Here is a 15,527-nt window from a genome sequence, read left to right as displayed (position 1 = left end):
TCATTCAATATTCACGCAATACGGATGCAATAGGCGCTAGCGATACAACTCAAGAATACGAAGTTTCAAAATATCCATCGATCGCATATTATATAGGTATTAATCGATCGGAATTGGATTCAAGAGTAAGCCAAGGTACAAGTACATTGCCAGCCTGTTAGGGATTTAAGGATGAGGGAAGAATGGGATTTCATGTTTCCTTCATTCGGTGAATAATGATGTAATCATTGTTTTATGCCGCTTTACTAGAAGCCCTTGATATAAGTAGGTATGTATCACTGCAGTCGAGCCAACCTATCCGTGGCCAGTTTTGTATGATCTTTCCACACATTCCACGGTCAGTTTATACTGGTTTTACATAACTTGTAGATTAGCCGTTTACATTTGGAGATTTCTCTCAGTAAAACACCTACTTTGTATTCAAACGTACCTATTTTATTACGTACTAAACCTCGAAAATGACCGTATTCACGTCGTTATACTGCCTACCTACCAATATTAATGTTCCTCACGTATGATAGCGTGTATGTTGACTAGAAACTGGTGTAATTTTTGATAATAATCTACATCTACACTTTGTTTTAAACTACAGTACTTACTTATAGAAAGCTTAACAGTTTGTTTGTCGCAACGCAACGCGCTAATCTCCGGAACTACTGGTCTGAATTCAATAATATTTTTTCTGTTGGATATTACATTTCTCAAAGAAAATTATAGACTATACAAGATCATGCTACGATTAAAAGAAGCCGGGCAGAGCTGGTGAAACCGCGCGGAAGTAGCTAGTAATATAAAACTGGAGAGTTTGTTTGTTTGAACCCGCTATTCTCTGAAACTGCTGTTCCGATTTGAATATTTTTTATGCGTTAGATAGTCCATTTATCGAGGAAGGTTATAGGCTATACATATACCTAACATCACACTACGATCAAAAAGAGCCGAGCAGAACGGGTGAAACCGCGCGTAAGTAGCTAGTCTATTCATATAAGTAAACACATAACGCAAACCATTAATATGAAGACATCATAATAAAATGTTTTTGTTTCAAAATTAATAATATACGGTCCTTCAACATAAAGATGTGGGTTAGAAACCCAGTTGGTACCTTTTTTTTATAACGGGGGAAACCTTCATAAGGCGAAGGCGTCTAGCTTTCTGGAGATATAAGGGAGGGAGTGTGGGATTTTTACCTTATTAAACCACCTAAGTGGCCACCCTCAGCACCTGTAAGGGGCACCGATCCTCTAATAGACCTGCTCAAGAACCACCCAGTAGGTAGCTAGGTACCTACATTTCGGAGCTGCGTACAATTATTTCTGGAGCAGAGTATACCTAATTACCGGGGCTCCATCTCACAGCAGGAGTAGGAATTGGATGTTTTTAGTCAGTAAGAATCTAACCTCCCGCCTCACCCAAGTCGGAAGAAGTCATTACATAATTTGACAGGGTATGAGCTGACTGGGGTGATAGGATACTTCTTAATCCTACGGGTCCGCGGGCGAAGCCGCTGACAGAAGCTAGTATAAAAATATAATAAAGCTGACCACACAAGGTTCGAGTCATTCACCATGACCTAAACATGTCATACACTCTGTTACGTTTATTGCTCGTCGAGTTATGTTATCTAGGGCAAAGTTAAACTATACTGTCCGCAGTTCCAATAGCAACGTAAATACTTAAGTAGGTAACTAATGTCGAATACTCAAACGCTACTCAATTTTAAGACGCTCTCAAAACTAGTTCTGTCCCTATCAATTAGGTATTTATGAAATGACAGAGATAGCACGATATTTAAGTACAACTTAAAATTGAGTAGCATTTAAGTATACGGGCGTAAGTAAGTATAACGTAAAAGAACTAATCCTATTTAAATAATTCGACGAAACCTATCTCTGCTTCCTGCCTTTCTTCAATATGTGGATACGTATAGGTTTGAACCCTCCAATGAGGTGCTCTCAGTGATGCGGTCATTTGACTCATTTGTTCGTTCTAACTGGTGACCTTAATCAATGCTAAACACTGCAGGAATTAATACGATTAATTAGTTAATCTGGTTAAGTAGTCAAAAACCTTTGAGAGCTGAATATAATTTGGAAAGTAAACTTTTCATAGAAAAATAATGTTGATGACAATTTCCCTTTTTTTGTTAAAACGAAGAGGCGATGTACCAAAAGTATTTAAATTATTTTATGTTTAAAATCAAAACATCTTCTATTATTTTATTCTGGAACGCTCGTAACACACGTTTCATTTAACGAAGACCATAAATAACTTCGTTTCCATATTAAGGGTGTTTTAATTTAACCTTAAGACCTTTTTCAAAGAGTAACATTAATGTGTCTTCTATTACTTCTTTTAATAAATATTACAAAAGCCGGCAATCATTAAATATTCTGTTTATAAAGTTTAGAAGACATAATAATATTGTAAAATTGTAATTATCTGCGTAGAACGAAACTTTGAACGGAAAAAACAAATTTATGTCAAGCTGTCAAAGTCAACTCGGTTTGAATTTTCAAAACTTTTTTGTGTAGCGGTCGTAAAGAAGAAACTCAAATTCAAATAAAAGAATAACAAGAGATTCAAAACATTTCACAGTTGCAAAATATCTTAGTTAAAGGTAAATAAGTTTATTTATTACTTAACTGTTGTAGTTCTTTCGTAGTTCGTACAAAATAGTGTATTTTTATGTATGAGTCATTTCATCAGTTATTTTGAAAAACGTTCAACGTTAATTTGTTGTTTTACGCCCAAACATCGTGTTTTTTGTAGTAAACACATAGTTCAGAGTAAAATTTTGTCATCAATAGCTTATTATTTGTGAAACGAGCAAAAAGTTCGAAATAAGAAGTTTGTATATCTTATTTCGATGTTGGGATAACTTAATAAGATTGGGTTTGAAAACATAATTGTGATCCTTAATATATAATTTATTAGTGACATAGTATAACATATGTACATTATGATTGTTATTTTTGTCGTTTTAGTAATAAGGAAATGTTAGATATTCTTATAAGAATTACCTCATAACATTTCATTGCACTCAGCCTAATTGGCAAGGCCTATTACATTGGGTAGGAAATTGAAAAGTGGTTACTTTCATTTTAGATTATTGTTTATCCATTCAAAAAGCAAACAAGGCTTTATAGAAAGGAATTCAGGTTGCATGTTTGTTCAAAAACTCAATATTTCTTAACTAACAAAATATCCTGGTTTTGTCATGTACATTAATGGAGAAAAGCTCTACTAATTTCTTTTCATCATAAGCAGTGTGCGTAGACTCGGCGATGTTCCTCAGCCTATGCTTAGTGTCCTCAGGTTTAGTACTTAGTAGTTAATTTATCATGTCTCAATTTTTCTTCTTCCAGATGCCATCAGTATACACATTTTCGCGTAGTGACAATGAGATCCTGCAAGAGCTGCTGAAGGTGTTCAGCTCCGGTCGTGGCACCACTCGGGAACAGTGGAGTATGCAGGCCGAGTTACTGGTTGAACCAGTCGGATGGGACGCTCTGTGGAAACTGTCCAAGGATTTCTGTAAGAAGTTTGGTAAGTTTTGTTCAACTTAATTAAAACTAGGCTTTATTATCTTTTGCCAGTGACTTTGTCAGTGGAAATAGATGTTATTATATTATTATGTAGGTATGTGAATGGTTGTTTTGAATCATTTGTGTCTTTTAAATAAAAGTTGCATTATCATAAGTCTATATAAATGGGGCCAGTGGGGTGATCTATAAGCACTTTAGACACTACATATATTCTTATTGGCGAACTCAGATTCTATGAAAATGTAACTCTTGCTTTATTTGGTTATTTTGATATGAAGTTGCTCCAAATAAAATAATTACAAATTTGTACTATGACATGTGCTTCCAGTAAACTAACAAAATAAAGCCATAGAAGAATTGGTTTAAATTCATAAGGCAATATTCGCACTCGCAAATATCATTTTCAGATATTCGCATTCGCGTTCGCAAACTGTCTAAAATAAGTTCTTCATTACTTCACTAATATGTGCATATGAATACTAAATAATTAAATAACACAAATGCTAATATCCATTTTACAGAAGTGAGATTCCCCTGCATAGCCTACGTAACAGTGACATCGGTGGACTTTGAGAACCTCTCAGCTTGCGTGGATGTGCTGAGCGTGCAACATGAAACTGTATCACTACCGGAGAACATAGTGGATGTGCCATTGATTGAACTCTGGCCCACTATCAATCAACGAGAACAGTGTATCAATGTTGCTACTACTGCTGAGTTTATTGATTTGTTGAGGTGAGTTATTAGAAGTATTAGAAAAAATAAACTATACCTCCAGAAGAATCTGTCTAGCTTATTACATTACATAAATTCTCAATATTAGCAAAGATTCTTCAGTAGAATCCTTAATTAGGCACTTTTGAATTGTCCATCAGTGAAATTAGGTGCTCGTTCCAAAATGTAAGTGTAAGAAACTCCATCATACTGAATCTTCACCAAAATCTACTAAATGTTGTCAGTATTTTAGAAGACAGAAGTAGATTATTTTAGCAGCTGTTATTTACTATTCACTAGAGATGATTACATTCTTCAAGAAATCCTAATCAACATACACAAAGTTATATTTTTTCTAGCACAACGAAACACAACGCAAGCGTTGTTTCAGGTTGGTTTTCTATGAGGCCGTGGTTATCACTCCGGTCGAACCAGCCCATTTGTGCTATATTATAGTTATTTTTATCAACTTCCAGATTCTACTACAACGACATTTGGATGCCTTGGGATGACTCAGAAGTGCTTTTATCAAACACAATAGAGGAACGGATGCAGCTGTGGTCAGACATGCACAACGGTACAATACCGAACTGTGTGGCTCGGTCCATTACGTTGTTGAGGAACAGTGCTATTGATGCTCATGAGAAACTGAAGCAGATGGATTCTTCGTTGTGTGAAGGGGATGTGGCTAGCGATGATGGTGAGGATATTGATATTCTCATTATTTTTTATGGTTTAATCCGGTAACCGAAAAGACGGATCACCTGTCGGTAAGCAATCGCCGCCGTGGATACCCGAAACACCAAAGGCGTTACAAGTACGTTGCTGGCTTTTTGGGGGTTAGGAGTTTAAGGATTGATGGAGAATCGGGGATTGGAGAAGGGGGTTATTTGGGGGGGGGAGGCTATTGAGCATTAGCTTGAAACTAGTCGAGTACTTCGTCAAAGAGTTACGTGAATAAGCCAATAACGTATTAATTAACTTCAATACTTATTATCAATAAATTATGGAAGTTAATTATTAATATAAAGTTATAATAATTATTAAGTTATAATAACTGAAATATATTTTCCAGATTCTCTTCTACCACCAAACTACATCTCCCTCTGTGCGGAGATGAACGCGCGTCTCGACGGGTTGATGTCGAAGTGGACGCTGTATGAAAACTCGTTGATTCGGGAACAGTATCTGGCGAGGGAGCGGTCTAAATGGCAGAGGAATAAAAGTAAAAAGAATGTAAGTAGTTAAATCAAAGTAGCTAGGAGTCTGTCTAATATTGTTCTGTTTTGTTCTGACCTTTATTTATAACTAAGCTCTGTGTCTAATCAGGCATACTTCATTGAAGTCTATGCATAAAGCAACTAATCATCAAAGAGTTAACTTAAGACCATAGCCCGGTCAAAATAGACGAAATTAAGTCGCAACCTAGACATCATTCGTATAGAGCTAAAAATTGGCATAGATGTTTACCTACCACATAATTTTAATGTAAAATTTTGGTTAAATAAAAAATTACGATAAAACTTACCGTTTTCGATTAATTTCGTCTACTTCTTCGGGGCATTTTTTTCTATACGATGTTAAGTTTCTCTAAGATGCCACTACATCTTATGTCCTGCCAGTAATTCTAAGCAAGTTTATTAGGAAATAAGTTACCCTTTTAACAGCCAACTATCCATTTTCCTATAGCATTTCACAAAAAAGTCATAAACATACCTACAACACATACATACTTTAAAATCCTTCCAGGTAGTAGCAGTATGGCAAGGCGGATCAATCTTCGAGTTCAGTGAGATATCCAAGTTCTTGATATCGCACGTGACCAATGACTTCCGACTGAGCGTCCTGACGTCTGTGGAGGATGCCCTGCAGTTGGAGCCCCATGAGCTGGTACTGTGTGGACACGAGCTGATGCTGCCTGAGTTACCGCTGGCTAACATTAATGTTACTAGTTTTAATGGTATGTTTATACTGAATTTTGTTTTGTTTTACGGGTTAAGGCCAGGACTTGTCCGTTGCGCTCTGCGTTGCGTCGTTTTCCATATAGTTTTTATGCCCTATCTGTAAAGCAGCGCAATGGACAAGTGGGTAACTGTTTGACGTGGTAACTTAATCAATTTCAAGCTATGTTAGGTACTCATAATCTATTTATATGTATATGTATACCATAATACAATAGTATGTTTGTTCTTCTTGTTAATCAATATTGGTTCTATACCGCAAAGGGAAAGCGTGTGCATTGCCTTAAGGTAACGGCAGAATAGGATAACTAATCAGTACTTAAAGGCTTCACGCGGATTACGTAAGCCGAGAGCCGACTAAGAGAGACAATTTATTGAGACCTTTTAAACTGCGATCTCCAACCTGACAAGTATGAAAAAATTATGTAATCCCAATGAAATACGTGAAACACCATTTTGAATATACTTACTTAATTGTTAGAATCGTAGCATTTGGCGTTCCATAGTCTCTGACTATCCACATTGGAGATAGGCATGAGGTTATTTATGTATGTTATTATGAACATATTGTAAATTTTTGCCTCAACTCATAATTTTGCCATACCATTTCCTCCAGGCGCGACTCTCCAAGCATCAGACATGCGTTCCTGTCTCCTCATGCTGTCAGAAGAGTGTCGGCTCCGCGAACTGACTCTGCACTGCTCGTCCGTGAACACAGTGATAGTGATGAGGTCTGGCACGCTACATATTGTCAGCTGTAATGTATTGGATCAGTCTAGTAGTTCTAAGGTGAGAGTTATTTTATATATTTTACTAGCTGACCCGGCAAACTTCGTACCGCCTCAATTTTTTTTTCACCTTTTAAACCTTCCCTGGACTTCCACAAACCATTTAAGACCAAAATTTTCCAAATCGGTCCAGCCGTTCCCGAGTTTTAGCGAGACTAACGAACAGCAATTGATTTTTATATATAGAGATTTGTTCGTATAGTTAAGATAAAGAGAGGCCAATCTGGACTCTTATGCCCGAATATTCAAACGCTACTCAATTTTAAGACGCTCTCAAATGTAGTTCTGTCACTATCAATTCTTTATAAAATGACAGAGATAGCACGATATTTAAGTACAACTTAAAATTGAGTAGCGTTGGAGTATTCGGGCGTTAGTACGAGTATCTTTTACGGTGAATGAAAACAAAACGATGACGTTTTTTCGGTTTTTCGAAAATTTCTCAGTAGTAGAACGGAGTCTAGAATTGTGCCGTGTTTGGCAATAGTTTCACCCCTATTACATGGGACTTAAAACACAAATGGTGAAAAGTGGGTGTACATTCTATAGCGGCATTACGTGCTGTAATGTGCACCTCTGCCTATGCCTTTGGGGATAAAAGACGTGACGTTAAAAAAAAATTGAAAAAGTACCAACCGTTGACCTGAAATATTTGTGTTGCAGAGTGACTTCGCCCAAGGTATAGTGGCGATGTCTGGCGCGAAGATCCTCATTGAAAACTGCACGTTTGACAACTTCTACTCCGGTATCGTCGTACATAAGGGAGCGCAGGTAAAAGCATACTACAGTATGTCACGATGATTATTATAAAACCAGTTATAGTATGTATACTATACTAAGTAAAAAAAATAGAAGGCTGCTCGACGTCGTCGCATCTGCGCACGCTTCTCATGATGAAGAGTCCCTCTGTGACTCGAAACTAGTAGAGCTTTACTCCATTAACGTTTTAATAACACCGTGATGATGTAAAGTAAGAATATGGATTTCTGTTGAAAAGCTGTTTGAGATAAGTTTGCACTGAATTCGACAACGAGACGGCAATTATTCCTTTCTAAAATTTTTGAAATTCAGTCATTCATAGTAGTTTATTTCCACAAAACGGCACAGATTAACATCGAAGACAGTAGCATAGTAGATTGTATAGTCATATCTTAACATGTTTTTTTTTAATATCAAGATCCAAATCACAGTTTCGCTGCAAATGAGGATGCACCTATTGCAAGAGATGTTATCTTAATCTTAATGTACACTATCGTGTATCATCTGTATGTGCTACTAGCCAAATGCTTTTTATGTGCTAGTCTACCTACAGAATACTCCAACACTACTTATAATTATTACCTGTTTAGGGAACAGAGAGGAAAGTTCCCTAAGAAAAGGAGGATCCTCCGACCAGGCAAGGTGAACAGCCTTGCGGGCTTTCTGCCCAACTGTTGTTCGTTGGGATTTTCTATCCGTCTTAATTCGCATGTAAACTTCATATGTGCGATGCAGGATATTTGTGACGTCTTCCGTTGATTTGCTCGTCGATAGTCTATGTGCGACTTCTGTCATCTGTCACTTGTCACTTGTCAGAGTGTCGCCACACCTGTCTGTCTAATATACCCTTACATCTCCTTCCGCAGGTGGAGTTCAGGAGCTGTACAATAAAGAACTGTGGCGTGGGCATACAGATGTACTCCGGCTCCCAGGTGGAGCTGAGCGACACCGTGATCTCCAGCTGCAGCGAGCACTGCATACGGTGTGAGCTCGATGTCATGCAGGATGCACCCACTGGTAGTGCTAACGGGTAAGGATAGCTTCGTATTGATATAGATCATAATTGGTATACATAAAGCGCGACACGGGATCTTAGTGTGGGGCAATATAAACATTTGGAAGTCTTGGCTTTTTTCAGTATTGCAATGTAGGGTCTTTTTTTGGCATAGGGTGACAAAAAAGGAGAGATACCATCTGATGGTAAGCCATCAGTGTCGACCAAGGAGGTCCGCAACACCAGAACAACACAAAGAAGATTAATAGATAAGCTGTGAAACTATGTGACCATTTCCAATGATACTAAGTCATGTAGCTGTGCGAGGAAGATGCGGAGCTCGAATATGCGCTGTATCGATGGTAGGTAAGCCATCCACAGCACGCATCTTTCCATATAAAAAACATAGCTCAGCTGAGTCCATTTCCACCAGTGCTATGTTATGTGTACCAATGAATATGATTGGTGGAATCCAAACACATGTCACAACGTAACATAGCACATCTCTGGCGGAAAAGCACCTTAAGTTTAAAATCGCCAACCCGCATTGAGCAAGCGTGGTGATTAATGCTCAAACCTTCTCAGTGCAAGAAGATGCCTTTGGTCAGCAGTAGCCACTTATAGGCTGTAGATTTATGTAATAAACTAAATATAATTTCAACTTTATTTTTCTTGTTACAGATTTGAAGGTCTCCTAGTAAATGCGAACTGCAAAATAGGTACAGGGGATTTACAAAAGGAGGTTTTAATTGTAAAACAGGATGTTAGTATATGATTAAGTTTATTACTACAACAGAATATATAAACTGTATTTTATATGTCTAACAGTCATGCAATATAAATGTAGGATTTATGTAAAGTAACATATATTTAGTTATTGTACTTTTATTTATAATACTTTGTCTGATCAGTACCCTTAATATGAGTGTCTTTTACGATTAAAGTAATCGAAACGAGAGCGCGTTCGGCGCTCTGATTGGTTGGCTCGAATAAACCAACCAATCAGAGCGCTGAGCGCGTTCTCATTTCGATTACTTTAAACCAAGGCTCGGATACCGGTTAAATTTTCAAACCGTTATTATGTACTTGTACGCAAAACCTTTACATTGGGTTTCGTTTGCGAAACCGGTTTTTTTAAACCGGTATTTGGAACAGTATTTTCATAAAGGTTTTTTCGGATTAACCGGTTTAGAGCAATAAAAACCGGTTAATACGACGCACATCAAAGAAACGCCGCGCGCTGTTCAGCTTATTTCAATAATAATATTTCAACGCGTGTACCGACATGCCCCTCGTCGAATAAACCGGTTAATTTAGGTTAAAATAAAGTTCTTTAATGTTCACGTTCTTAAGAAAAGTTCGGAGGAAAACCGATATAAACCGGTATTAACCGGTATTTTTTAAACCGGTTCCGAGCCTTGCTTTAAACGTAAAGCAAACTCATACTAAGGGCACCTGCCTCTGTAGTTGTTATCTTGGTTGTGATTCATAAACAAAGGGTCGTCAGTTCGATTTCTGGATCTGGCAAAGTATTTTTTTTTTTTCGACTCTTAGAGTCTGCATTGTATATTTTGAGCGCAATACTTTTAATACACCTGTTAAAATGCATTTAATTATAATTAAATTACCTGTATAAACCAAAATTAACTGATTAATATTAAATATAGAACTAAAAATAGGCTTTAAGACACTAAAAAAACTAAAAACTTCAGTTTTTCTAAGTATTATACTTTTTTTACGTGCCTTAATGTATTCTGTATCCTTAGTATGAATTTGTTTTACATGCCCTTAGAACGAGATCGACAAGACCGCTTTCGGCGCTCTAATTGGCTAGCTCTAATAAAACAACCAATCAGAGAGCTTAGTACGAGTTTACTTTACGTTCAACGTACTGAGAGCTTAGTACGCGTGTTCGACACTCTGATTGGTCGGCTACAATGAACCAACCCATCAGAACGCCGACCGCGTTCTCGTTTCGATCTCGTTCAACGCAAAACAAACTTATAGTAAACGCTCTGAACAAAAATTTAATTTATGGAATTTCATCACTAAATTATGCCCAAATACTCAAACGTTACTCAATTTTAAGACGCTCTTAAATATAGTTCAATCACTATCAATTCCTTATAAAAGGACAGTGATAGCACGATATTAAAGTACAACTTAAAATTGAGTAGTGTTTGAGTATTTGGGCGTTAGTGATTAACCAAATGAATGATGTTTAAAAACGTGACACACGGTAGACATAAAATTTAACTCTTTCATGAGACTTATAAATAAATGCAAGTCATTTTATATCATCATATTTTTTGTTCTGCAATCTTGCGAGTTCTGTTCATAAGCAATGTGGTTGAACCTTACCCTAAGTTACTATGTATCGATGCAATTTATGCCTTGGTTCGATACTACCTTGTCATCACATCACAAATTCTAATGTTTGTCCGTCAATCACGCTGACACTAGTGAACGGTTTTTGTATACAGACAAGGTATGAGCTGTGTTGGGTAATAGGGTACTATTTATCCAACGGGAACGCGACCGAAGCCGCTGGCAGAAGCTAGTAATATTAATTAAAAATTTCGGTTTATTTACGTATATTAATGGAGAAAAGCTCATGAGCAGCGGAGACACCGCGTCTTTGCAAACCTGCGCAAACAGTGAGTAAACCGTGATTGTTAGTTAATTTAGTATGTCTCACGATAGTTATTATAAAAATATAGCTAGTAATATTATTCATCTAAGGTCCATAGATAGTATAAATACTAAAGTGTTGTACTAATTGTGTATTTGATTGAGCAGCTTTAAGTTATTCGGGTAAACAGTGCCTTTTGTGTTATATTACAATGTATTTAGTTGGAATCTCTAACTAAGATATTTATGTTTTGTGTTTCAATAAAATAGTTTCATTATCTTAATTGTAGTTTAATTTATCTTTTATCTTTACAATGTGTTACAATCGTATCTCTCAATCGGTGGAAGGAAATTACACAAAAACATGTTTTTTTCCTAATAGAAAGACGCATGTGTGATCAACGTATTGTTCCAGGTTTATGTGGAAGTATATGTGAAATTATTGTGAAAAAATTGGCACGGCTGTCGCGGCAGTTGGGGACACGCTTCCCGCACGAAGCAACTCTTTGTGTGATCCACAAATTGTTGTTTCGGGGCCGGGTGTTATGTGTTTGTAAACTCACCCACGACACAGAATGACAACGATTAAAAATGTTATATGTATGTGAAATATGTGTAGGAACGGGGTGGTTTTTAGTCAGTAAGAGTCTGACACTCCCTCTCGCCTTGTCCTGGCGAGAGAAGTCATTGGATGATTTTCCCCCTGAAAAAAAAGGTGAAATATGTGTTTTTAAACGCACCCACGACATGTTTTAATAGAAAACAATGTTAACAGAGTAAAGACAAAGATTAAACATCAGACCATCTCGTAATGCGATTTCCACTACGTCATCATGATACGGCATTCTTATTTAACACCGACTGACATCATTTTTATAACAACATGCCATGATAAAAATAAGTCCAAAGATCACAAACTAGATACACAGACAAGGCAAAGTCCAATAAACTGGTTACCTTCAAGTCTATCGCCATTTCTTGCTTTACATACATACCAGTATAAAATTACCTTCCTTGTTTTTTTGTTAAGGGGGAAATATCATCCAATGAATTCCCCGCCTGGGGCGAGGCGAGTGGTAGTGTAGTGTCATGTCCGAATACTCCAAACGCTACTCAATTTTAAAACGCTCTCAAAACTAGTTCTGTCCATATCAATTCTTTATAAAATGATAGAGATAGCAGGATATTTAAGTACAGCTTAAAAGCATTTCAGTATTCGGGCGACTTCTACTGACTAAAAACCACCCCGTTCCTACTCCTGCTTTTTGAGCCGTAGCCCCGGTAAACCCGCTAGGTAGTCCGCAGCTAAGGATGACCTTCTATATAAATTGCTCTTTAGACTTCGTACTTTGATGTTTTTATATTAGTTTGTTTAGGAAACAGGTGATTAAAATGCAATAAAATCATATTGCGTTCTGTGTGGAATTACCGACCAAATTATACCTACTTAAAGCCTGTTTATATTTCCACCTAAAGAAAAACGTTTGTTTTTGCGATAGACTAATTTGTATAGTTTGTTTACAATTACAATAATTGTAATTACAATTACAGTTATAAATTATTTATAATTGTTTTACAAGTGATGTACATCTATATACTTAATATATGTATAATGCTGAAGATTTCGTTTGAACGCGCTAATTTCCGGAACTGGTCTATTGGTCTGATTTGAATAATTATTTTTGTGTTGGAGTGCATTTATCAAGGAAGGTTATCTATAATATAAAAATAAGTCGAGTTTTCCTTCCTGACGCTATAACTCCAGAACGTACGAACCGATTTCCACGGTTTTGCATTCGTTGGAAAGGTCTCGGGCTTCGTGAGGTTTATAGCAAAGAAAATTTAAGAGAAAAGCAAGAATTCAAGAAAAATCATTGGTGGCGTAACGGATTTCGCCAAGTTTGCTAGTAGGCTATAAAACATCACGCTATGACCAATATAGTCCGGAGCTGCGGTTCCGGCTCGAAAAGCAGTTACTCCTGCTTTACAAGGGGAACCTGCGGAACGGGGTGGTTTTTAGTCAGTAAGAGTCTGATAATCCCTTTCGCCTTGCTCAATACGAGAGAAGTAATAATGATTTACCCCCTTAAAACAAAACTTTTGCATTAATGGTGCCTGGGTTGAGCAAAGTATTATTATGGGTTTTTCGAAAGGCGATGCAAAAATTACTACGGGGTCATTGGCCATTAATTTGCATGGTCCTTTACAGTAGGCAAAAGCATGAAATGTAAAGTTTTATTGTTTAGCTGTACCCTTTAATTGTAACTTAGGTAGTCTACCTATTATTTTTTTTACTAACTCTGGTTTTTAGAGACACGAGTTCATGACGTCAAGATAAGGTCTTGACGTATGGTCTGGCCTTGGTCTACATAGTTTATTTTATATGTTCAATGTTCATACTTAGTAAGTAATTTATTTATTGTGAATATTGTTAACGTGATAACGTCGCAGCTTAGTTAGGCAACACGTGTAATTGCTCAGTCAGTGGTGTGTTTGATATTGTTCGGCTACCTGCATCACCTACCACCCGCTTCATTCGTCAATTCAAGGACAAGGGGCGGGGCTAGATCTCATCGGGTGCAAGCAAACATTAATTTAGCGGTGGTCAGGCGCGTGTGACCACCACTGTACCTACCTAAGATACGTGTCGTATCATACGACAGACTAAAGTCTATTTATAATTAGATTTTAAACATCGTCTGTTAAATGATAGCGACTGATAACAAGGTGTAAAGAACGTGTGTGTATGAGATAAGAAAATAAATACACAACACTTAGGTAATAGTGACAACGCAGAATTTTATTAGACGACGGACCATCTTTTAACTATATATCTATCTCAAAAACAGTAGGTATATGTACAGTATGATTTAAAAATACTTTGTATATTTGTTTAATATTTGTATGTAAATATATTAATTGGTATTTGTCAACATCATAATTATCAATATTACAAGACATTAATTTTTACTGCTAAACATAACTCTCTCCCAATAATAGTAAGGCTATATTCTGTGGTAAGGCGCAGAAGTGCCAGTCTACATCCTATTATTATAGAAAGAAATATTAAGTATTTGACTGCCAATAGAAAATTGTTGAAGGCAAACCCTCCGCTAACGTCGGTCACCGGTAACCACCACGGGTTCAATCTATATATATAAAACTCTTCCGTTACTGAGTGACTGACTGACAGACAACGCACAGTCGAAACTACTGGTCGTAGACAGCTGAAATTTGGAATGTAGGTTCCTTGGGATATGTAGGGGAGCACTAAGAAAGGATTTTTGGAAATTCAACCCCCAAGGGGGGAAAAGGGGTAAAAACGTTTCTATGAAAAATCTTATTCCTTGGGTTTATAAACTTGAAACTTGGCATGAACACGTACATAGGCAAGTAAATATGTTTGACATTATAAGTTTTTTCAAACTACCCTCCAATCGTGATTTAGGGGTGCGACTGGGTGACTGATTTATTAACGCACAGCCGAAACCGCTCGGTATAGGAGTCTGAGATTTTGAACAGAGGTTCCTTTAGTAACATAAGTGAGCACTAAGAAGGGATTTTTGAAATGTCAACCCCCAAGTGGGGGAAACGGGATAAACTGAGCCGGGGCTGCGGGAAAGTTCTAACGAGATACCGTGGCCCCGGTACGCAAAGGGCAACTGAAGGAACGAGGTGGGTTTTAGTCAGTAAAAGTCTGACACTCCCTTCCGTTCCACCCAGAGCGGGAGAGGTCATTTGATGATTTCCCATCCTTAAAAAAAAAGACTTTGTATGACAACTTTCAGTCATCTCTTTAACATACATAATTATGTACATACATGCATAACATTAATAACATCACGCCTTTAAATCCCTATTTTGTGTTAACACTACCCATACAAACAGCTAAAAGGAAACAAGTGAAGAGACGAAATTTGTCCGCATCCATTTTCACCTAAATTCTTAACGTTAATGAGATTTACTTTTTATTATCAGGTCAACCTAATAGCCTCACATGTGCGTATAACTTCGTAAGAAATTTCTTTAAACTCTTAACTATTGAGGAGTTGTACCTTCCATCATCAGCTCATTCACATGGGATGATGACTATCAGACGCAAATACTTAAACAGATCTATGAAATTGTCAAA

General features: G+C 37.1%; 1 protein-coding gene across 2 annotated transcripts; it reads left to right on the top strand.

The window, feature by feature from the left end:
• The first annotated feature begins 2,463 nt into the window (after positions 1-2,463).
• LOC118281720 (protein nessun dorma) lies at positions 2,464-9,675 on the top strand. 2 transcript variants are annotated; one of them, XM_050696866.1, is made up of 10 exons: positions 2,464-2,620; positions 3,369-3,549; positions 4,070-4,283; positions 4,739-4,962; positions 5,338-5,498; positions 6,012-6,222; positions 6,840-7,012; positions 7,675-7,782; positions 8,637-8,800; positions 9,446-9,673. In XM_050696866.1, exons 2-10 carry the CDS (start codon positions 3,369-3,371, stop codon positions 9,537-9,539), a joined length of 1,530 nt encoding a protein of 509 aa, XP_050552823.1. In that variant the 5' UTR covers positions 2,464-2,620; the 3' UTR covers positions 9,540-9,673. The 2 variants fall into 2 exon arrangements, with proteins under 2 accessions (XP_050552823.1, XP_050552824.1); XM_050696867.1 differs by lacking the exon at positions 2,464-2,620 and adding an exon at positions 2,736-2,850 and having other exon boundaries at positions 9,446-9,675.
• The last annotated feature ends 5,852 nt before the right edge of the window (positions 9,676-15,527 follow it).

The sequence above is a fragment of the Spodoptera frugiperda genome, chromosome 11 (assembly GCF_023101765.2).
Source record: "Spodoptera frugiperda isolate SF20-4 chromosome 11, AGI-APGP_CSIRO_Sfru_2.0, whole genome shotgun sequence".
Taxonomy (NCBI): Eukaryota; Metazoa; Arthropoda; class Insecta; order Lepidoptera; family Noctuidae; genus Spodoptera; species Spodoptera frugiperda.
The sequence above is the reverse complement of the archived record's forward strand: the minus strand, read 5'-3'. Positions and strand labels throughout refer to the sequence as shown.